The 25,469-nt window shown below is 40.4% G+C and overlaps 1 protein-coding gene across 3 annotated transcripts in view; it reads left to right on the top strand.

The window, feature by feature from the left end:
• PPARG (peroxisome proliferator activated receptor gamma) overlaps nucleotides 1-25,469 on the top strand; it is a 60,804-nt gene that overhangs the window by 29,573 nt on the left and 5,762 nt on the right. For all 3 annotated transcript variants that reach the window (XM_053377688.1, XM_053377687.1, XM_053377689.1), the window contains 5 exons: nucleotides 7,773-8,003; nucleotides 8,687-8,856; nucleotides 9,878-10,016; nucleotides 15,884-16,083; nucleotides 22,602-23,052. In XM_053377688.1, coding sequence (XP_053233663.1) covers nucleotides 7,781-8,003; nucleotides 8,687-8,856; nucleotides 9,878-10,016; nucleotides 15,884-16,083; nucleotides 22,602-23,052 — 1,183 coding nt within the window. In that variant the 5' untranslated portion in view covers nucleotides 7,773-7,780. The remainder of the gene's footprint in view (nucleotides 1-7,772; nucleotides 8,004-8,686; nucleotides 8,857-9,877; nucleotides 10,017-15,883; nucleotides 16,084-22,601; nucleotides 23,053-25,469) is intronic.

Genomic DNA, 25,469 nt, shown 5'->3' on the forward strand with positions numbered 1-25,469 from the left:
GTAACTTTCAAAGTGCTGAAAAGGTGCTTGGAGTTGGTCATGGGCTGAATTATGGCTAAGAAACTGAAGTTGTGGTCAGACAAGATAAAGGTCAGTAGGTTATCAACCCAAGAAAGTGGTGTTGTTTTTTTTACATATGATGCGAGCAACTGAGAGGGAGGGGAAAGGGAGAGGTGGCAGGGAGGTTGGCTCAGTGTAGCCACATTGGATTGGCTCCGCCACTGTGCCCACACCACACCAACCTCCCTGCCACTTCACCCCTCTTGGTTATCAGCAGCGACCTCCACATTGCGAAGCCGTACTCTGCTGGCCACTACTATATGCAGTTAAACTATTAACTAAACTATGCTCTTCTACAGCGCGATGGTCCTTCCCATGCTGCTAGTGAGCTATTAATGAAACTAGCAGACTAAAAATCCATGTGCTGTTTCTTCCCCCAAAAATATTTTTAGTAAATAGTGTTTTGCCAGTCCTTTAGGTCAAGCATCCTTAATTTGTGTGAGTGATCCATCAAGCCAAACACAACCCACCAGTCCTGTACAGGCCCAGGGCTGTTGGAGAAACAGAACAATTATTTAGTCCAAAATAGATAAACATGCACTCACTAACACCCAGTTCCAGGACAAGGTTTTCAGAAGGCAATGTCAAGTTGACAGGGGGGGGGGATATGTAGCCAACTAACACAGAAAAGGCACTGTGCTACATATGTCTCATCGCTACTTGTACTTCAAAAGTACAACAGGTAAGAGGATGGGTGAAGATTGCAGTCGGGGACTTGCAGTGGAATGCTAAGCCTACTGATTAATACACGCTATGAGTTTAATGTCAAGGTCTCAGAGTGAAGCATAAGTCAATCAATGGGACTTTCTTCCAGGTAAACATGGTGGGGATCTGCAGAACTATAAACACACACATGAGTTGTGTCATATGAATCTATTATAATTAAGATGAAGGAAGTACTGCAAAAAAAAACCATTAAAACTCACTTGTCACCTTTACACTGTTAATTTTGATTACTACCTGCAATTTGATCTTCAGTGAACTTTGACGGTGAACTCCTTTTCCTGTTTAAGGGCATAACTGAATAGGGTCAGATGTGTTCTGAGTTCACTGGTTATGCTCCCTCTGCTGACTCCGCAGCAGCACAGCAAAACAGCAATGGATAGGAAGAAAGTCAGGAAGAAACGGTGCAAAACAGGAGCATAGCAGTTGACCAGACTTAAACAACAACACGGCACAAGGCAGACTATGCATACATAATGGTCCATGCTAGCTGGGTGGAACTGAAAGGAGTATGCAATGCCCTGTTTTCCAATTTTAAATACATACATACATACATACATACATACATACATACATACATACATTCTATATTCTGACCAAATGACAATTACATGATATTTACATTACTATAACATGGTATTAACTTTACTATATGAATTTTGAGTCTATGAAGATAGTAAATATATTTGCAGCATGCTATTGGCCTTCTGTGTGTAAGGGTAGATATGTGCATAGGCTGTCTGCTACTAGCACTGCAAAATGGAAACTAGCACAGTACTGGCCTGCAGTTAGCACAGATGTGAAGCGGAAAGCCAGACTCAGCCTCTCTCCCGATTCACCATCCCCAGGGCTATCCCTTATGTTACCATGGCCTTCCTGGTGCTGATCAAATGGTTAAAAAAAAAACAGTTTGTATGTCATTATAATAAAAATCAACATAAAATCCATATACCCTTCCTTATTATTTTCTCTCTCTTTTTGCCTAGTTGTATCTCTAGGAATTTCCTTTTTTTGTAATTTTTCCTTTACTGGTTTTGTAAAAACAAGTATTAAATCAGGATGCTGTGTCTGCTTCGTTGTAACAGGTCTAGGGACAACATTCTGTACAGTATTTTCATCTGTTTGTAGGGAGGAAATGTCTAGAATGCAGTGCAGCAAGCCACTCAGGTTAACAAAGAGTAAGCATGGTTTATAGGGTACCGGTAATTTGTGAACAGGGATTGGGGGGGAGAGGTTGGTACCATGGTGATCTCTTAGGCATGATTCTTTTATTTATTTAAAATATTTATAAATCACCCTTTTCCCCAGGCTAATTCACAACAAATGAATTAGATCAGGCTAATTCACAACAAATATATAGACATCACAATGTGAAGGGGAAAGTGTGTCTTTTCTCCCTCCTAAAGCTCCTTGTGAGAGAACTTTAAAAGTTCATGGTCAATATGCTCTGATCCTAATCCTACTATTCAGGACACTAGAAATTCTATGTAAACTATAATATTAGAAACAACACTGGGGATGAAAGCTGACAACTCATCCAAGCAAATGTCAAATATCTTCATTAGGTTTCTGTGCATGTGTGCAAATATTAGTTGTTCCTATAGAACACTTTTAACTGCTTCTCTGTTACAATGCTACGTATCTGTTTTTCTTCATTCTTCACTTATTTAACAACATTTACATACCGCCTGAATGTAGGAAAATTGATTATAAGCTGTTTATAAAACCTCTAAGTGGTTTATGGCAATTTTAGGGTGTGTGCTCATCTTAAACTGTCTCTGTACATTCAATGACTGAATACTTTTTCAAGACAATTTCTATTACCCTTTGGCAGTTGGAGGGGGAAAAGACCCTTCCGATTATTAGAAACCAGGACTGCAATTTCAGGAGCCAGTATTATTATTATTATTATTATTATTATTATTATTTATTTAGTTCTAATCCTGCATGGAGCCAAATAATTGTTTAAAAATATTGGGTGGCATCTAATTTTTAGAGAACCAGGTGCCTGAAACATTTCCAGAGAAATTAGTTTTTCACACCCATTATCTATATCTCCAGTTAAGTCTCCATTTCTACATTGTGTTAATCATTTGTTACATTTTATCTAGCCAGCTACTAGTTTTGATGTCCCTTCATCTATTTCCATATAAGCTTTTGGATGATTAGCAAGCATAATAACTGTTGCTTTAGTGCATTGCTGAATAAAGCCTGCAGTGTTTTCAAAGAACAAGGTGTTCCTTTTTATTTTGATATAATGCTGTGCTCAGTAAATTACTTGCAGTAATTTCTAGTCATATAATTGCTGCAGGCACCTAGATGATCCCATTATGATACAGTCCACGTTCCAAGTATATTATGCATTTTAAATAAATACACATTCTAATTTTATTTCTAGATAATTTCCAGATTTTTTTCTGATATGCGTCTGTATTATTGACACCCTAGTTCGTTTGCACCATTGCAGCTACCTGCTGCACCATAATGCCGTCATGTTTAATGACACCGGACTGCTTGACTAGCTGTACTCATTTCTAGTTCATTGCATTTTCTGGCACAAGGAGGCTGCAAACCTTTGGCCATAATTTTGGTATCGGACTGAATTTTCTCACTGAATACTTGAAACTTGGCCAAAAGGATGTGGTGGTCCAGATTGCTTTCCATCCATCATCACAGATAATTGTTTGTTTCTCAGATTGTGGTCTGAGAATGTTAAACCTATAGCTTAAAGTCCCAGGCAACAATTAATTTTAGACAGTAGCTATATTTTGAACTGATTGAGGTCTGGGGGGTCAGCAGCAATGGTTCCACCCACCAACGTGCTCCCAGTGAAGTAGAGTTACATGCAAAGAAGGGCTCTTGAACTGATTCCTCCTTTGTGTGATTAAGCAGTTTAGAAATGCTTATGAGTGAGTGAGTGAATGTCTTACCTTAAGATTCCATAAATGTCCTACTTCAAGCAAACAGCTGACCACAATGGCAAATCTCTGTGACATTTGGACAAGCTTTGTTGCATCAATATGGGACTCTTGCAGTGGCTGAGAAGAAAAGTGTGGTTGTGATGGAGCAGCAGATGATGGATCCCAACATGGATGGCTTCTGGGATGCAGTAAATCAAACAGTAGTGCTTTGATGTTTGTGGATAAGGTGGCAGCGCAGCTCACAGGCTTCCATCCCCATCTTCCCACAAAGTTAAACTGACTTTATTTCATGGCTTTTCCTCAAAGAGTTTTGTGAAGATATTGAAAATTCTCAGCTAAAGAAGTCCGCTTCACAGAACTACATAATTTCTAGGCTCTAAAGAGATGGGGAGTGGCTGTAAAATCGCTTGAAGTTACTACTTTGCAATGAATCCTTTCACCCCTCCTGCTTCTTTGAGCTCCTACTCCAGTTTTGCTTTGGAATGTTCTAGAATTAGTCAAGCTATCTTTGCTGAAGAAGAGTACCACCAGTCAAAACTTTTGACTCAAAAGTATAACCTATACCAGGCACAGGCAAACTCGGCCCTTCAGATGTTTTGAGACTACAGTTCCCATAATCGCTGACCACTGGTCCTGTTAGCTAGGGATGATGGGAGTTGTAGTCCCAAAACATCTGGAGGGCCAAGTTTGCCTGACCTATACGTTCAGTACTTTTACCCGAATAAAGTGTGTTGTAATCGTTTTTTAAAAGCAAAACAACAGTATTTTTCCAACTTTCTCCTAGACATGTTTACTCAGAAGAAAATCCCATTGGTTTCAGGGGAGTTTATTTCCAAAGTCATATGCTTAGGATTGCAAACTTAAAGGCATGCCCAGACTCACCCAGGTCACAGAGGACATCTGCTGCCTTAGCAGTGGCACCAGCTACTGTGAAATGTTTGCATATGTCACAGAGGAAGTTAAAAGTTGACACAAGCCTCTCCTCCTTATTCTTATAACGTTATACATGATAAAATATTGCTGTCTTTCTCGCCAAAAGCTGCTTAGAAAAAGACATAGTGGTGTTAGCTGGTTCAAAGTAAACAGAGTCAGACAGGTTTTTATTACATAAAGGTGTAAAGTCCACACATGCCAACAGGTCCCAAGTTCAAATGAAATACCCAAGCTAAGTAAGCCTCTCTTTTTTACTTCTTTTACTCTTTTTTACAAGATTAGTTCTAATCTTGGGTATTTTGTGGTTCTAATTCAGCTTTCCCCAAGCTGGTGCCCTCCAGATGGGCTCCAGCTCGCCTCATCCCTAGACATTATCCATGATAGCTGTGACTGACAGCAACATCTGGAAGGCACCAGGTATGGATAGGTTGTTCGATTTAAGCAGTAGCCTATATGGGAGGGGGAAACTACCAACACAACCCCAGGGAGCATAGGACCCAACTCCTAGGGGTTGCCCCCCCCCATAAAATATTTGAGGGGGTGGGGCCCCAATGTTGATGGGCATTGCCATTCAATTGGTATGTGTGATCGATTATGTGAGGTGGGGCTTGCCTGGGTCCCCTGATATTTTATTCAAGTTCGCACCCCTGCCAGGGAGGTTTGCCTGGGGTCTTCATATTTTTAGGCGCCAGGCAAAAACGTTCCTCTTCAACTAGGCTGATTAATATTCTGCAGCCTTTTAAATGTGTCTGTGGGGAGTGGGGTGTTATTGTTTTGTTGTTTTGGTTTAATTATTTACTTGTGTTTTAGCTTGCAATTTATTCTGTAAACCGCCCGGAGATCTTTTGATGAAGGGAAGTATATACATTTAATAATGATAATGGTGTTACAGTGGTAAAGTGTGTATGTTCAGAAAACCATCTAGGTGGTCTCAGCCTGTACCCTTTTCAATGTTATATATTTACTCTGGACTACACTGCAGACTTCTTGTAAGCGTTCCTGAGAAGAAGTACTTAAGCTGCCATTCTAACCCCACTGATGTGGAAGTAAGCCCCAATGAATTCAGTAGGTCTTATGTCTAAGTAGAGATGGTAAGGATTGTGTGGTAAATGTGCTTGAAATGCACACATATCAGGTGTGGGGAACTGTTGAGCCTCCTGATGTATCTGAATTGCAATACAATCATACCTTGGGTTGTGAACGCTGCGGGTTGCCATTTTCGGGTTGCGGACCGCGCCGAACCCGGAAGTACTGGAATGGGTTACATCCGGGTTTCGGCACTTGCACATGCGCAGAAGCGCAAAATGACGTCATGCGCAGAAGCGCCGAATCACATCACGCATGTGCGCAGACGCGGCGCGGCGGGTTGCGAACGCTGCGGGTTGCGAACGTGCCTCCCGCACAAATCATGTTCGCAACCTGAGGTATGACTGTAGTTCAGAAGCTTCCGGAGGACCAAAGTTTCTCCACACCTTCACTATATAAATGCTTGCGTTTATTATTAAGTAGGACGCAGTGTAACCATTTCCTTTTGCAATGCCCTGATTATTTTATTTTATTTTTCATCAAGGTTTGGTATTGTTCCAGATTTACTGTGTCAATTTGGAGATTCTTTTGCTAGGTGGCTAGAAAAAATAAGTGTCTTTTCTCATGCCAGTAGTGAAACATATGAGGCAACCTTATAGTGAGTCAGAGTATTTGCTCATCTAGCCCAGCATGGTATTCTGTGATGAGGTGCCTCATCACTGTCTCAGGGAGGCAGGGGAAGGGGGATTTCCAGCCCTGCTACCAGAGGGAAAAAAGAGATTATACAGCAGATAAATTAAAACCATCCAAGTCAGAATAAAAACCAGAGATAATAAAAATAAGTTCTCCTAACCAGTCCTATTTTGAGGCATGGACTTTTTGCAAAAGTACATTTTGTTTTTAAAGAACAGCTATATATCACTCAGATACTCACATTTATTCAATGGAATGATGCAGCAAGTTTCCCTCAGGGTTTCTATGCCTCTTACTTCTTGAGCTTGCGAAAACCGAAGTTGTGTTTTGGCCTTGCTATGTTCTCTGTTTTTGGTTAGCTGTGGATTGGCAATTTTAAGGGCACAAATGTTGGCTGGGATCCAAAGAACAACTGCTTATTATGTCCTATATATGCTTTTGACTCGTTTCTTAAACAGTGCTCTCTTACCCATTCTAACCCCACTGATGTGGAAGTAAGCCCCAATGAATTCAGTAGGTCTTATGTCTAAGTAGAGATGGTAAGGATTGTGTGGTAAATGTGCTTGAAATGCACACATATCAGGTGTGGGGAACTGTTGAGCCTCTTGATGTATCTGAATTGCAATACAATCATACCTTGGGTTGTGAACGCTGCAGGATGCCGTTTTCGGGTTGCGGACCGCGCCGAACCCGGAAGTACTGGAATGGGTTACACCCGGGTTTCGGCACTTGCACATGCGCAGAAGCCAAAGTATCTCTCTTTGGAACATGGACTTTCTATTTTCATTTCATCTATTTATCTGTTAGGGGTGGGGAAGAAATTTAATTATGTTTGCATTTAAAAGGGAACCTAATTAACCCACACTTTCTGAAGCAATATGCAAACTGAAAAACAGCCATCCTTTGAAATTTGCATGTCTTCAAATTTTGCAATGCAGATTGCCTACCAAGTAACGTCAACAAAAATGCATATGCTAGAGTAAAGTATGCATCAAGATCTATATATTACTGAAAATAATATCAAGCGGGTTGGACTAGATGATCCTCAGGATCCCTTCCAACTCTATGATTCAGTTATTCTAACGTACTATATTAGAGGAAATTGCTTTGCAGAAATGTGTATGTTAGGCAAACGTGTATACCAATATGTGTATATTAGTAGAAATTCACTGATGAATTTTCATGAGTACTTCTGATATGCAAATCAGAGACCTGGACTTTAAAACTGAAAACATTAGAAACTGAAATTGATATATCCGTCCATCTCTACTTTCTGTGCATCCATTTTGCTCATCTTCTTTTTACTACTACTGTTTTCCCACTACATTGATTTTATGTTGGCCATGTTTAATCAAGGAACTATATTCATGTAGTCCCACCCCAAAAAATCTCTCATTCATCTCTCTTTTGTTTCAGGGTTTACAATGGTTGATACAGAAATGCCGTTTTGGCCCATGAACTTTGGAATTAGCCCAGTGGACTTCTCTGGGATGGATGAACACTCGCATTCCTTTGATATAAAGCCTTTCACTACAGTTGATTTTTCAAGCCTTTCTTCACAACATTATGAGGACCTTCCTCCTCTCACAAGAACTGATCAGATGGCTGTTGACTATAAATATGACGTGAAGTTTCAAGAGTGCCAGAGTATGTCAGATTTCAAATGTTTGGTTGTTTTTAGCCATTGGGGAGGGTTTATGAAAGCTCTCCCCTTTTGTTTAAACTAAACATTGTATATAGTCTATTTACATTTTTATATAAATGTATATAACTAGGATGTCTTTATTCTGATCAGGCCTACAACTCTGTATGTTTACCTCAGTTGAAACCACTGTTTGAATGAAATATCCAGTTTTGGTTTAGAGGCCAACTATGATTTGTGGCAATTAAAAATTTTCCAGGTTGCATGTCACAGCAAACTATGATTACTGCAGCTATACTTTGCTGTAACATCTAGGCTGTACAAATTGTCAGCCAAGATGTTTACGATCAGAGTGGAGAGGAGAAGATAGAGGAAGAAATGGGTGTGTGAGTCTGAGGGCGAAACCATGATTTGGTTATGACACCTGACCTGGCCAGTAGTTTGTCCAAGGCATGCTACTGAGTTAATGACTGAAATGATATTTGCCCCACATGTTCCCAGCTCATAGTTCAGGCTGTTGACCTAATACCTTCTCAATAGCCCTTTGCTAGATGTGGCTGGTTCATAGGTACATTTAATTTATTGCTTGCTAATTGTAACTAGATAAATCTGTTACCAGTTTTGCCTATGTTAACAAGCATTTCAAGATTACAGTTAATTCTCCTTTAAAACTCTTTCTCTTGTTCAGATGAAATCAAGATGGAGCCGCCTTCTCCACCATACTACTCAGAAAAAGTGCAGATGTACAATAAACCTCATGAAGAGACCTCCAATTCTCTAATGGCTATTGAATGCAGGGTTTGCGGAGACAAAGCGTCTGGATTCCATTATGGCGTGCATGCATGTGAAGGCTGCAAGGTAGGCAGTCTTCAGTAAAATTCGTCCCTTTTAAAAAGTTTTCTATCATTTCAAAACATTTATTCCTTTGCCATGATCTGAGATGTGAGATCACACAGCTTCTGATGAGTGAACAGGACATGGAACTTTCACATGTTTTATCTGTTCTAAGCTGATTTCTAAGCTGATTTCAACTAGAAATGCCTTCCATTTCTAGTTGAAATGGAAGCTGAATCGCAATATTCTAAGGAGACAAAATGCATCTTCAGGTAGGAGTTCAACAGAAATAGGAGAGTGTCTCTCATACAGTCAAGGGCCACCAAATAAATAGAAATCACACTTCTCACAAGACATCCAAAACTGTTCAAGCTATAACATTTTTTTTTGTCATACATAGTCTTTCAAATTACAAAAATGCATTTCTTTAAAACAGCGCTGTAAATATTTTTTTAAAAAAAGGTAAAATTTAACCCAACTTGTTTCTCCAAATTACTATTTAGGATATTATTTTTGCAAAGTTACAATCAATAAAATAAACAATTGTTACACATAAAGTCAATATTTTTCTACTATCCTACATGTAACAAGTTAATAACTTGTAGTTGTGTTAATCATAGCTACCTCCAAGCCTGCATGCTTGTAATGGTAATCAGTTCTTTAAAAAAATGTTTAGGGGTACTCTCATTTTCCTATTCATATTGAAATACTGCCCCTCAATGAGGCCAAACTTAGATTCACAAAATGTTTAGGGGTATGCATCCCCCTGCATCCCCCCAGGAAAAAAAACCACTGATGGAAACATCCATTGAAACCAAGACAACCTTATTTTAAGTAAATATATTTTATAAAATACTGCACTCTTCTGTTTGAACTTCTGAGCAATGGGTTGTTGTTTGTAATGTGAATAATTTCCCCTTACATATTGTGGCACAGGTATCTCCGGAATAAATGGATAGATGTTCATTTTTACAGATAAGGCAGGAAGCAATGGAAGACTCCTTATAACTAATATTTTCTCCCCATTCCTTCATGCCCATTGAAGGGTTTCTTTCGCAGAACAATCCGGCTAAAGTTAATCTATGATCGGTGTGATCTCAACTGTCGCATTCATAAGAAAAGCAGAAATAAATGTCAGTACTGCAGATTCCAGAAATGCCTTGCAGTTGGAATGTCACATAATGGTGAGAATATTGCTTTCATCGTCTTCTTCTTCTTCTTCTTCTTCTTCTTCTTCTTCTTCTTCTTCTTCTTCTTCTTCTTCCAGTAGTTTGGCATTATGACATATTTTGATGTATAAACAAGTTGTGTCACCTGCAGTTTCCAAACCATCTTCAGAGGCAGCCCCATGTAAAACACATTGCAGTAATCTAACCTTGAGGCTGCTAGAACATAGACAGCAGAAGTTAGGTTATCCCTGTCCAGATAGGGGTGTAGCTGGGCCCACAGCTGAAGCTGATGGAAAGCACTTCACACACCATTGAAGACATTTGAGCCTCAAGCAACAGTAATGAATCCCAAAGTACCCACAAGCTACGTGTACAAACTTAGGTGTATGGCTGAAAATAAAGAGAGCCCAAGGGCCAGCTCACACAGGCGAATAGTTTCTATGTGACCCCACAGATAGAGCTTTGAGTAGAGAAGAGTATGATGTGAAGTGTTGCTCCTAGGAAACACTCCCACTGTGGTTACTGGAACTCTGTTTGAAACCCGGCAATCACAAAAAGTGAAGCAGGACCATTAAGTGCTACTTCACACAGCAGCCCAAGCACAAAGTTCCTTCCAGAAAGAAGAAGAAACATGCTCACCAAGCCAAACAGCTGGTTGAGATCTGCATTTGTCAGCGATATGCTGTTATTTATGTGCCGTGCCTGTTGTACACAAGCAATATTTATCATTCTTTAAGTTCCCATCACTACTGCTGTTTTCTGTTGTTATTGCATCATGGTATCTCAGGCATACATTTAGAAAGAAGCTGTATCCTTCTGTTTCCAATCTAATACATGGAATATAGAGGTTACTAAAAAAAATGGACAGCACAGGTACCACACATTTGGATAAAAAATATATATACTACATGAGCAGTGGACTATATGTCATCGGTGCCTCAAATTCTATCACATATAGCTGTAAATTTGAGTATGGAAGTCTGTGGGGGGAAATTGATTTAGGGAGTTGTAGAAAAGTGGTGGGTAGGAAAGGACTTGAGCATCTTCTCTGCCTCCACCCCCACTATTATGTGTTGAATATCTTCCGTGGGCAACATGTGGTCTTCCAGATGCTGCTGAACTACAACTCTCATCATCCCCGACCATTGGCCTAGTTAGCTAAAGCTGATGAGCGTTGGAGACCGACAACATCTGGAAAGATGGTGGTCTTCTACTCCCACCCTTAATGACCACAGTTTTTAGATAGCTTAGTCTTTATTGTTGTGTGAGGTCCAAGCCAAGACTTAGTGTGCTGACGCAGGACAGTTTAAAATACATCCTCTCTGTCCTTTAAGGTTATCTTTATAAATTCATGTGAAAATACCTAACATCAGAATCCTTGAGAGAAGAAATTATAATGAAGATTCTGGAGACTTTCCTTGGCAAAGCCAGATGAAAACAGGAATAGAATGTCATAACATAAAGACTTATGTAATTCAAAGAGAAAAGAATTGCAGGCATGACTGGGAAAATATAGTCAGTGTGGTTTTGTTATTCTCATAATAAAATGCAGTTTGCTGACGCCAAAAGGAAATCTTAATTTGGTATGCTAATACCAACAAACAAATTGTTATGATAAATATTCTCTCAAATATGATTTTGTGTTTTGTTTTTTTAAGGACAAAAACCTTCACAAATATTTTTGTAGAACTTCTTAGACTTCCAGTCTTGTTAAGAAAAGCTTTTAAAAGATAAAATCAAATTACAGTGACTCCCGTTGAAACCTATGCTTCATACTAGGAATCAGAATGAAAAATGTAGCAATTCTTTAAAAGATTTGGCAGCAGTTTTATATCTCCGTCTCCTTGGTATGATCCACCAATTCTTGCAGCTGTCTTATAGCTCCCTGTCTTTCAGTGTGGACTGGAGATCTAGGCTGTTTCTTCATCATTGTGAGTGGGAACTAGGTGCTGATGTTTCCCTTGAATATAGGATAAGCTTTCTGCATCATCCAGAGTATTGTCATTGTCATTGTTCTACCATCTGGTGAAGTTTAGTCTAATGCCTGCCCTCCTTCTGCTGTCTACACCCATGTATCATTGATCTAAAGGAGACAGACATGTAGCTGCTGAATTCACAGCTCACCACAACTGTCAACACAAGCCCATCCTGATCAGTATATTGACTGTCAGGATAGACTAGAGCTTAAGGGTGGTAGTCAGCGTTCAAAAGCATACCAGCGTGAGTAGATAAACAGGTACCACTGTGGTGGGAAGGTAAACAGAGTTTCCATGCGTTCTGGTTTCCATCACGCTGTCCTGTTCCGCCAGAAGTGGTTTTGTCATGCTGGCCACATGACCTGGAAAAGCTGTCTGTGGACAAATGCCAGGTCCTTCAGCCTGAAAGCGGAGATGAGCACCGCATCCCATAGTCGAATTCAACTGGACCTAACTGCCCAGGGGTCCTTTACCTTTAACTAGTCAGCTAACTATTAATCAGGGGCCATTTCTAACTTAGGTCAATTATTTTTAACGAGTCTACTCTTAATAAACATTAGTTGACTACAACCCATGGCATATAATATGACTCCAGACAAAGCTAGCTGTTAAGCAAGTCATGTGGCTGCTGTGAGGATCTGCAACCCTGTTTCAAGTAACCCCGTCTCCACTCCCCTGTAGCGGCCCACTTTGCATGGAGAGATCACTCCAATGTTCCTCCTCCTACTCCTCCTCTCTAGCCGGCAAAGAAAACAAACCACAATCCCTGGTTTAGTGTTATGTCCGAGCCAGGGATTGTGGTTTGTTTCACTCCAAGCAGGCTGTGACCGGAAAGCCAAGAGCAAACCTTGGCTCAGCATGGTAGTTTATTATCAGTACAAGAAACTGTGATCTCTTGTTTGTATATAACAGGGATTATGATGTGTTTCCCTTGTTTGCTAGAGGGCAAGAACAAAGCGGGAGCCTTCTGTGCATTCATAGTAAACTTTTAAGTACTATTACTGTGACATGCAAACACTGTCGTACAACTTACTTATCCTTGTCCCTAAACCAGAACTTTAGCTGCTGCTGTCAAAGGACAAGAAGAAACACAGTATAATAATACTGGAGTAAGTTTTATGTTACATGAAAAGGGAAAGTACAGTACTTGACAATGGATTGCCATTTTCAGCTACAGGCCAGTGCCTTTTGTAATACCAAATGCCACCCTCACTGATAAATACGTCTCCCATTTCATGCTAGCTAGTTATCCAACAGGTTAACTTTCTCCTCACATGCTTCCTATTGATTGTATGTTTTTGCTAGGAAGAGCAAACACTGTGTAAATTGTTTGTGACTTCACTATTCGGAGTTACAAGGATACTGATAAATGTGCTACCTCAGATTTTCGGTGCAAAAATCTCACCACAACATCACACATAGTTAGCAAAATGATAAAATCATAAAAGATCAGACTTTCCTACATTTGTATGGATTAACGCAGGCTTCCTCAACCTCGGCCCTCCAGTTGCTTTTGGCCTACAACTCCCATGATCCCTAGCTAGTAGGACCAGTGGTCAGGGATGATGGGAATTGTAGTCTCAAAACTTCTGGAGGGCCGAGGTTGAGGAAGCCTGGATTAATGTATCAATTCCACTGGGTGTTCAGAAATAGCGTAGCATTGAAACTACTAGTTATTGACTAAAATAAATTATATTCATGACTATTTATAAACAACGGGAAAGTTCTAACAAATTTTCAACTCAACTGTGCCAAAACTCTTATTCATATACCTAACGAACCTGAATATATTGTTGAATACAACAACATAATTTTAACCTGACCATATTTTTCCATACAAGAACTTGCCATTTTAGGGTGATAGCCTGATTGTCTGGATTTTCCATTAGCTATCACATCCTGTCCATCATCTACAGTTGCTTTCTATGACTTGAGAAGGGAAGCCACATGACACAATGCAACTTAAGCTGACCTCCAGCACTTGAGGTTTATAGCACTTACCTAGGAAATTCTCAGATTGTTAAAGGTGTAATGTGCTTTACTGTGAGTTTATTGCAGGCAAACACAGCAGGGCAGCTTAGGAACACAGGGATTGTCAGTTGCCTGCTCTATTAAGGGCTATAAAGCCTAAGTACATGGAAATGTATGGTAGAAATGAAGACTGTAAATAATACCGTCGCCACTTTTAAGAAGGGAAGCGCACAGCTCTTCAAGATATGTAGAATACAGACAGCTGCAACTGCAAAACATTCCAAAGTAGCCACACATTGACAATTCCTCACTGTTTCTGGAGCACTAAGACCTCCTTGCAATGGTGGTGCTTCAATGGGAGAAGAGCCGACTTTGCAGGATAAATTGAGGCAAAGGTGCTCAGTGTTTGGAGTGCTGGTGAATGGCCCACAACACCACTGTGGGCACTCTGCAGCACTACATTGAGAGACATTTCAGCCAGAATATTAGAGGTCTTGGTGACCACAAAAACCCTATTGGGTCCAGACATAGCCAACAGACCATGGGTTAGCCACCCCTAGTCTATAGGCTAAGGGCTACATTTTGGTTTCCTATGTCTTTTAATCCAACACTTTGATCACAGACATAATACATGTACAAATTCACCCAGCAAGAACAAAATCAACCTATTTGGATGCTGAGATTTTCCACGTGCAGGCTTTGGGGTAATGTATGAGGTTTGAGGATACGCAGGAAACCATTTTCCCAGCGGCAAAGCGTCAGGCAGCTTGACAATGATTTCTCACTGGCAACTGTTGTTGGCAACTGATGAAATGTATAGGCTGCCTGTGCAGGAGAAAAAGGATACTGCATGCTGGAGTCCAAAGCAAATATCAGTAGGCCATTTATTCAAAGGTTTCTATTGGAAGAAATCGTAGGAGGGGATATTTTCAGAAAGATGTCTAAATTTACACTATACTGAGAGAGCCTCTGCTCCCTGTGGATCTGCTAGGCCCCATTCAGTTCTGATGGTGGTGTGAAGAATTGATCCCAAAAGTACCCAGACTGAAATGGCTGGAGATCCGGGAGGTGCTCCTTCTTGGGAACAGGGTTCACTGAAAACCAACTATGATGGAAATAAATCAGTGTCCATCCCCAGTGACAAGCACTGAAGCGAGCTGCTGATCAAAGTTTTCCTTGTGTTTGGGGACATCAGAGGCTCTTTCCAGGTGTGAGGAAAATGCTGCTTCTGACCCAGCAACATGATGTAACCAAGGGTGTGTTGAGTGCTCACATACTAAAAATAAATATATACATAAAAATGGCCCTTGGAAACTGTGCAGAGTTGCTGTGCAGTGTATAGGGAGATAATGGTGGACACCTCATTTATCAAATGTCTAATCTAGCATACTCCCACAGCCTGACCACAATTCGTCCTCCCACTTTCCTCTCCTTTATTTCAAGAGACTTATTTTCAGAGACGCTTAAGATTCAGAGAGGCTTAAATTTGTTTATTGGTACTGATGTATTGATGTTTGACAGCTCTGATGAAGGCCAGCCTAATCATGAGGCGCTGGCAACACCAGTCACCTGGCCACCCAACTGCCGAATGCATATGCCCTTGAAATGAATTGAAGCCTCTCTATTCAGGCTTCTAGTCGAATGAACAAAATACCTCTAAATTTTCCTTATAACCACAACACTTGTTGCAAGCTTGTGATCTCAGGTTGCCAAGCCCAGGAACTGGTCTATGAAGCCTATCACGGCCTGCACATTTTATGGGTTTATCAATATGTTTCCATTCTTTTTAATTCACTTTCCCCATTTTTTATTTGAAAAGCTGTAGAAGGAGACTTTGCCTATACAAATAGCATTTGCAAAGAGTTTTACAATTGCATGTTAGCTGCGCTTCATTCCTGTTGTAACATTTTCCTTTCCCTGCTCTCCTTTCTTCAGCTATCCGGTTTGGGCGAATGCCACAGGCTGAGAAGGAGAAGCTCTTGGCGGAGATTTCAAGTGATATCGACCAGCTAAATCCCGAGTCTGCTGACCTGCGGGCCCTTGCCAAGCTCCTGTATGATTCATACATAAAGTCCTTCCCGCTAACCAAAGCCAAGGCGAGGGCGATCTTGACAGGAAAGGCAACAGACAAATCGGTTAGTTCTCTCTGCTTCCTATTCTCTTTTTCGGGCAAATGATTTACCATACTAACGGATCAGTATTTTATGTTAGTTTGTTTTTAAAGCCTCCTGCATTTGGCAATTACATCTTTCAAGCTAGGAAACACAGGAAATGTTTTAGATAGGATAAGTAAACATTATTTGAATAACCTAATAAAATATTTGAATGCAGTACAAGAATGCGAAGGTCAGCATAACCTTTTTGGACTTGCTGAGCCTCACTTCTTCCTGTTCCGTCACCCTGTTTTCCATAGGTTATCTCCCACATTAATCCAGCAGGGCTATCCAGTAGAGAAGATGCTGTAATACTTATTTCAAACATCCTGAGCATCGTATGCTGCCTATGCAGACCAGGTCCCTAAAGATCCATTCCTAGGCAGATGTCGCTTCTGGCCTTCCTTCCTTGTGATTCATGCTGGTACTGCCGCCAGACTTTTGCAGAGTGTAACACTTGATACTAAAATCTAACATTTATTCTTTCTTCGAATTGTGCACCATGAGTCAGCTCATGTATTTCTTTTTCCTCACAAGAGAGGTTTTATTTTACTGAGAAAAATCTCTAAAAGGACTGCTCCATTTGTGATCTGAGGCGCTGTGTTTGTTCCAGTGGGGTACTCAAGGCTCCGGCCTGCAACAGGCTTCACTCTTGTCTCGACTTAAAAGAAGAGCACAGGCATTTCTACCTCTGGAGCTTCACCCATCATTAAAATTATCCTCTCATGGAGCTCTTGTTATTTCTCAGGGCAAGTGCTTTGTAAAACTGCAGGTGCCAAGCAATGTCTTAAAACTAGATGCATCTTCCCCCTTCTCTCTCTCACACACACATTTTCTAAGATAATACTCACTGCTCTGCATAGGTGCAGCGTCTAAAAAAGGCACAGGCAAACTTGGACCTCCAGATGTTTTGGGACTACAACTCCCATCATCCCTAACCACTGGTCCTGTTAGCTAGGGATGATGGGAGTTGTAGTCCCAAAACATCTGGAGGGCCGAGTTTGCCTATGCCTGGTCTAAAATCAAAGGAAGTATATTGCTTAAGGAACATTCACCCCAACCAAGCTTTGGATTTATGCAAGTATAACCAATACAATCAATGACACAATTAAAACTCGTGATTAATTGATTTAAGATGTACTTAATTGGCTTGCAGCTCGGTATAGGAAAGCCCTTGCTGGCAAGAAAACTCTTCTTGAGCAATACTCAAAGTACTTTTACCACAAAAACCTGCAGTATTAAGACAAATGGCTTGGGTTTCATCAGGTTTCAAAAACTATTTTGTTTGGGCAGTCATAGTTGTATCTTTAGGAATTATGATTGAGGCTTGGGTTTGTGAAAATATAAATCGGGAGGCTTAGTTTGGTCAGAATCGAGTACAGTCGTGCCTTGGTTTTTGAACAGAATGTGTTCCGGATGTCCGTTCGACCTCCGAAACGCTTGGAAACCAAGGCATGGCTTCCGATTGGCTGCAGGAGTGTCCTGTAGCCAATTGGAAGCTGCACCGGACGTTCGGCTTCCGAGGCAAAGTTCACAAACAGGAACACCTACTTCCAGGTATGCGACGTTCGAGTTCGATTTGTTCGTGAACTAAGCTGTTCAAAAACCAAGGTATGACTGTACAGTGGTACCTCAGGTTACAGAAGCTTCAGGTTACATACGCTTCAGGTTACAGACTCCACTAACCCAGAAATAGTGCTTCAGGTTAAGAACTTTGCTTCAGCATGAGAACAGAAATCGTGCTCCGGGAGCACGGCGGCAGCAGGAGGCCCCATTAGCTACAGTGGTGCTTCAGGTTAAGAATAGTTTCAGGTTAGGTACGGACCTCCGGAATGAATTAAATACTTAACCTGAGGTACCACTGTATACACTTCCAGAGTAAACACTAAATACGTTACCACCATAGCTGCTAGAAGGCTGTGAAAATTTGTGTCCTGGGCTTTTTAGACCCACATACTATCTGAAACGAAAGAGATGCATTGGTTGCCGGATGTTTATATTTTTCAGCTTTCCTACCCCACTATACAGAGTGTGAGTTAAACTACAGACCCCTTTATTTAAGCACAAACCACCTGCAGAGGGGAAAACCATTAAAGAAAGAATGAATTTTAGCAGGCCAATCCAAGCCTGCAGCCAACAGGTTGACAACCTGCCAACAGAAAATAGTTGGCCTACTCCCTTGCCCTGGCCACACCCAAAATGCGAGTAAGGAGGCCTTCCTGCATTGCCACCACCCAGGACCCTGTAACTCCAGGTAGATGATACTGATTCACCTTGAAAGCAATCCCAATTTTGTCCCTGCATCCCATAGTCTGAAGCAGCAAAGCTCTGTGCCCACCAATGAACCTAAAAGCTGCTGAATGGGGACACTGCACTGAACCTGACTGTTTCCCTTTTGAACATTCCTGCCACAAAAAGGTGAGGAAACTTGTTTTCATCACCCTTTTACTCATTACCAAAAACAAGCAATACAGATTTTTTTTGTAGTGCCTTGTGATACCTCCCTGTTCTGCATGGGTGGTGTTGTTTGGCTATACAAGCAGCGGTACTAACAAACTGACCACCAGAAATATGATTCTGAAGCCAATGTAAAGTATTAAATGATTCTAAGTAGGCAATGGGAAGGATTAAGGAAATCAGAATCAAAGCACATAACGAAACATTTTTTGTATATAACAAACTATTGCTGTGAGTGACTTTACTATATTATAAAACATGGCAGCATTACAATCCACATTATGACACCATAAAACTATTTTAGGCTTATATAGAATATTGTGGATTTCATTGCCCTCTTCCTTTGTTTTACAGAGTCAGTTATGTTAATTTATGCACAGAATTGGCCCTAAACATGTTTGATCATGCCATTACATTTTATTGTGCTGTTGTGTATTGGACAACAGCAGACATTGCAGACTCCTTTGCAACTTTGGAGTATTCAGATGTAAGGGATTGTAAATCAGTATGAGTGGTAGGTGTTTCTTATCTAGATTGCATCTGAATTGCATCTGATTCTTTAGATAGGGTTGGCACAATCCAAACAAAGTTAAGCACTTTCTATGTACCATGGAATAGGGACGGGGGAGAAATTCTGTTTGGTTCACATTTTAATATACCCATAATTTACATACATTTAATTTGCGCACTTTCAGCTTTACATGCTTGGTAAAACAACAACCACCCCAGGCATCCAGGAAAAATACCACCGAAAATTTTGGGTTTAGGCTTGATCCCTGGAACATAATACCCTGGAACATAACACTTCCAGAAGGCATGTTGTACACAAATGATTTGTACAAAAAAGTGGGCATTGGTGGAAATTGTACATCAAAATGTATGCATTAGTGAAAATAACATAAGAAAGTGAAATTCATTGCAAAAGCATATATATTGGGCAAAAATATAGAAATGTGAGAAATGCACACTAAAATGCTAAAGATTTTTTTGTTGGGCCTTTTTTTAACAAAATAATAATAAACTGATACATATATGTAGCACACCGAATTTAAGACTGGGAAAATGACAAACGTGAGAGAACCCCAAACTCGGCTTATTTGTACCTCCGAATCAATGGGAGAATTAGCATGAGATTAAATCTTCCTGGTTGAAATCGTTGGGATTTATTGATGCCTAACAGTGACTGCATTCTGCCCTTGCATAGCAATTCAATCTATGCCCCATATAATCTGATTGTGGCAGACACCAGACCAGGAGCAATAGCACCTGGGGGCAAAGCCCTTTTGGAGCTTGTTACTGCGCCCCCCCCCCCAACATCAGTACTGGCTACTCCCATGGGTACTCGGCATTACATCAAAGGAGCATCACAGTTAGTGATGCATACCTCGAATATTAGTTGATACTCTCCTTTCTTCCCCCATCTTAAAAATTATTTATTTTCAGCTCAGAAAACCTTTCCACACTGTTCCTAAGGAAATAGTTTGACAACTGGAGCCCAAGTACAATAGTCAATTTTGAAGAACTGTTGTTACATCCCTAATAGCCCTATGGTAGTTATTTTTGGAAGATTTGCAAAAGCTTTCAGGGTTTAGTTTGCCCATGTGATCTTGTGTTTGGTGAGCCAAGGTGAGCTAGTTAATTTGGACCATGTAAGTGACATTGTGGTGTTTGAACATCATGCTAATGCACTGCTCATGCAATTTATATGGGGTGTGCTCATGTGATCTTGTTTGTCTCTGAACATTGAAGAACCTGCCACCAGGGTAGAATTTACCAGCATAAAACTATAAATGAAAAGACAACCCCCTGTAAAATGGTCTTTCTCAAGCACACTTTAAAAGCACTATAGTAAGAATAAATGCGCTCATTCAGTAAATAATGAGTAAAACTTTTATTATTATTTGTACTGTAATGGACTTTGTGTTCTGAAAACGTCAAAATGTTTACTATGGACACAATTTAAAGTTATGTTCCTCGTTTTAATTGTGCCCACATCTGCGTCACATGTAAATGATTGGTAATGCTCTAGTAGTTTGTGCAGTCTAAAATTACTAAGTAACCAGCCTTTCTCTGGAATGTACTGCTCTCACTGGCTATGGCAAAATAAACTTGCAAGTTACAGAGTCCATTTCAGCCTCTCCAATTTGCACCAGTTTGCATCTTCCTGCTACACCAGCACACCAGCACCGCATGTTTCCTTACTGAATTGAAACATTCATTTAACATTTTCTTAGCTATTGTGAAATATCTTTCTTCCATGCTGCTTAGAACAGAGCATCTTATTTAATAGGTTGCTAACATTTATATCTATATCTTCATCCAAATAACAGAGCAGTGAATAGGAACAGATGTCATTAATGATACGTTGCTTGAGTTTGCTGGAATAGCAACTCAACTTGCTGTCTATAAATGAGAATAATTGTGAATAAGAAAGTGTCGTGTAAATGCCTTGGTTTTTAAATAGTTACTTGGCAGTCCAGTTTAATTAATGTGGTGTGGTTATTGCAGCTGTGCCTTCTCTTTACCATTTGTAACTGTAAGCCCAGTATATTATAAAGGAACAAATGAGTTCTACATATCCATGTTCTTTATTTGATTATCACAAACATAATGTAAAATAGCCATCTTTGATCAGATACCACAGAATGTACCTGGTTTAACCTCAGGCACAATAATTTTTCAGCGGTGGTTGAAAAACCACAATTATTCTTAAAGAATATATTCAGAATACTGTAGTTACATTGTACTGCAGTGTTCAGTAAGTCTATGGAAACCCAGATTAAATGTTTCCCATGCCTAATGTTTCAAACATATCAATACTTCAGAATACTAAATTCCTCTGTGCATTTAGGATCAGTGGTTTAGGGTGCAACCCTGTACAGAAGATCCACAAGCTATAGGGGCTGTATGAATTTGTGAAAGACCCCCAACACCAGCAGAATATTCAATATACTGCTGGCATGATGGATAAGAATAAGTCTTGAAGTGCTTTAGAGAGCTGAAGGGGATATTTAGAAAATCAATGAGATGTCTCTGCTTGCAGAATCTTCATACTTCCCAAGGTATAGGGAAAATTTATTTATTTAAAAAATGTCCCGTAACCAAGGAAATGAGGTATAGTATTTCTCAGATCCAAAAATGAAATATATAAATATCAGTGTAACTGTCCTACAAAAAGTCCCTGGCCATTGGGACTGTTGAGAGTTGTCATCCAACAACATCTGAGGAGCAATATGTTGGCTATATGTGATGCACTGATCACATTTATCCTCAGTTATCTAAAATGAAATTATTTCTGTAACCTTGCAATTGTTGCATTTGGGCTGAAATGAACTATTTTGAGGTAGCTGTCATACATTTTCAACTGAGATAATTGGGTCCAGTCTCATCTGTAGTAGTTTCCTAGCTGTTGTTGCTAGACTATGACGCTACTGTGAATTTGCAGTTTCTATGCTTTGTAATGTGTGTTTCTAGGGAAAGCACTTGTACTGCAATTTAAATCCTGGTTTTAAAGAGTGTTAGTTTCTTAATGATCATTCTGGATTCTTGTAAAAAGATTATTTTTTCAGGCTAAAGTAAAAAAAAAAATCAACGACAATAATGTGTTTCGAAAATGATTAAAAAAAACAATGTTCTTAGTCTGTTTACTTCTTTTTTTCAAATTCAAGTTTACCTTAAAGGAAACTATGACTTTGTTTAGGGGAACAAAAATCAATTTGTTTTCATGGAGCAGTTTGTAAAGCAGCCTACCTCTAAAAACCTAGTTTCTTTGCAAGCATGGGAAAATGTCATGGCCTGATTTGCTCACTTGCAGATGGTTTAAGCATCCTAACCCCCTTTGCTTTCATTGCTCTCTGAGGCTTTTGACTCCTAAAATTACTCCCCTAAGTATGCCAGTGGAATACATACTCATTCCCTGTCAACTTCTTTCTCTTCTTGAACCATGATTCATCCTTCCTAATTTCCGTGTATCTAGTTTCAGTAGCACAGTGTGCGTTATGTAGGAAGGGAGCCTGACAGTCAGCTGTGTTTTCCTTTTTCAGCCATTTGTCATTTATGACATGAATTCCTTAAAGATGGGAGAAGACCAGATCAAGTGCAAACATCTGACCCCCATGCAAGAGCAGAATAAAGAGGTTGCCATCCGCATCTTCCAGCGCTGCCAGTTCCGTTCCGTCGAGGCTGTTCAAGAGATCACAGAATTTGCCAAAAACATTCCAGGTTTTGTAAATCTAGACCTGAACGACCAAGTAACTCTCCTGAAATATGGGGTTCATGAGATCATCTACACACTCCTTGCCTCCATGATGAATAAAGATGGTGTTCTCATTTCCAATGGTCAAGGGTTCATGACTCGGGAGTTCCTGAAGAGCCTCCGGAAACCCTTTTGTGACTTTATGGAGCCCAAGTTTGAATTCGCTGTTAAATTCAACGCACTGGAATTAGACGACAGTGACCTGGCAATATTTATAGCTGTCATCATTCTTAGTGGAGGTAAGTGTAACACAACCATAGTTATCCTTGGGCTGGAGTGAACCTTGAGCCACCATGCATATCTCAGCACATTAGCCGTATAGTTTGCCCTGCAAAGAGCTTGATGCCTTACCTGTTTCTGCAGGAAAGGAAATGGCAGCTGGGTTTACTGAGTCCTGGTAAGCTGCCTTGAGATCCTCATGGTTAACTCTGAAACTATTTGATAAGTAGGCTCTTGCCTTCAAAGGTCCACTTCACACTATGGTCACTTCCACACCATACGTTGAAAGCACATGGCTGCCCCCAAAGTGTCCTGGGAACTTGAGTCTGTTAAGGATGCTGGGAGCAGTAGTTCTCTGAGGGTTCAACTACAGTTCTCAGAATTCTTTGTGGGTAGCTGTGTACTTCAAATGTGCTTTGAATGTATGCGGTTAAATTGACCTGCGTATTCCTTTGATTTCATACAGAGGCCACTGGAAGCAAAACAGCCCTTTAAACCCTATGGCACACATGATGCAACTGCTGGCATGATAAGTGTTGATGTGGGTAATGGGAAGGAGTGATCCACTAGGCACTGCAGTATCACTTGGAGCAATCTCCCATCACCACACCTGCTTTGGTCACTCTGCTTAATATAAAAGGGTAGGGAAATAAATGAAAGCCAATAAAGCATCTGCCTTTATGAAAGATGAAATTGTCCTTCCTGAGAGGTTAAAAGTATCTTCCAAGATTTCTAGGGATTTCTGTCAGCAGCTGCTCTGGTCTGTATGCAGCTACTGCCCCATGTGGTGAGCTCCTGAACTGCATGTTGCCCATATGCCTAAGCATCTTGGTATCCTCAGGCCTTGTACTGACTGCCTAGCCAAGCTGGCCGTTGGACAGGAAGTAGTATAAGAGTCCAAGTTAACCCTTGCTTGAGCAACAGGTATTCCTGAGCTCTGTCTTGTTTCTGTGTCCTTTGGCTGCCCTTCAGCCCTGACACCAAGCTGGTTCCTCAATCCTGCCTCCTCGTTCGTTTTAACTACTCTACTGGTTTCATTCCAGAGATTTACCTTAGATTGTTGCGCATGGCCCTCACCTTGATGGCCTCATCACAAAATATAGCATAGGAAGCTACCATATACACCAGGCAAAACTATATGCTCGTTTGTTGCCTACTCTGGCAATAATTCTGCAGGGCCTCTGGCAGAAGCCATTTCATATCACCTGTTACTGATCCTTTAAGCTGCAAATGCCGAGATTCAACCTGGGATTTTCTACAACTGAATGGCAGTCCCTTGCCACAAGGAGCACCAGCATCCCCAGAGTGAGGGCACTCGTCCCACATCCTCCAAGTGCCACTGTTGTCCCCCTGAGTTGCATTAGCATTGCTAAGCACAGCCCATCCAGCAAATCCTATGTGCATTCTTCTGTCTCCTTTCCTGCTTCCCAGCTGCATTCGCTATTTTCATGGTTTGACATGCGCCAGGTTTTAAAGGGCTTAATCACTCGTTGGCACTTCTCTCACGTTCACTTGAAACTCCAGCCCTGTGACGTGTTTTCATTAGACTAACTAAAATCACATTTATCAAGTACATATGCCGTCAGAATATCTTTACTTGAGAAAGGTTTTGGAATAAATTGGTCCCCAAGGTCTTTGAATTAACTGACTAAAGGCAAGTGGGATCCCTGCTATATTTATTGGATAGCTACAATGAAATTTTGAAGCCCAAAAGGGCCTTTTATAATATGAGCCAATGGTCTTGGGAGTGTTTTCCCCATATTAATGAAAAGTCTACAAATGAGAAACATACTGTTAACTCCCTTATTTGCTTTAATAGAATTCAGTATTTGACTGCAAACTGGGATTTGTACAACTTCAGAAATGTTTTGTTTTCTATTAGATAAAGTTATTTTAAATGTTGGCTCCTAGCAGTATAATATAACGCTAAAGTCTTTTGATTAATGTGAGCCTCATTCCCCAACTACAAGTAATATTAATTTGACAAATATAGATAATTATAAATATTAGCATTGAATTACAAAACAGTTCATACTTCAGTCATCGGTGCCTCTGAAGCTGATCTAGTAAGTAGCTACAAGTATAAAGTATGTCCAGTTGTACAAATTTCTGATTTGTATACCCCAATACATATCCTTCCTTTGCCTACAAAGGTTTATTTAACTGTCAGAGGTATTTAGCACTTATTAACAGTCTGCACCTTCCTCAAAATACCAAATATTCTATGTGGTATCTCATTTGGCAATTTTTATTTTCAGTGAGCTAGATCTACCTGAGTCAGAGTAGACCCAGTCAATAGACTACCAGTTTAATTAATGTTGTTTATCATCCAGTCTAATGATATCAAGGGTACATTGGGTGGGATTCCACATAGTGCCCTGCATGCGTGCCTTGTTCCATGCACACAACAACTTAGTTGAATTCTGCCCATTGGCAG

Source organism: Podarcis raffonei, chromosome 2 (assembly GCF_027172205.1).
Source record: "Podarcis raffonei isolate rPodRaf1 chromosome 2, rPodRaf1.pri, whole genome shotgun sequence".
Taxonomy (NCBI): domain Eukaryota; kingdom Metazoa; phylum Chordata; class Lepidosauria; order Squamata; family Lacertidae; genus Podarcis; species Podarcis raffonei.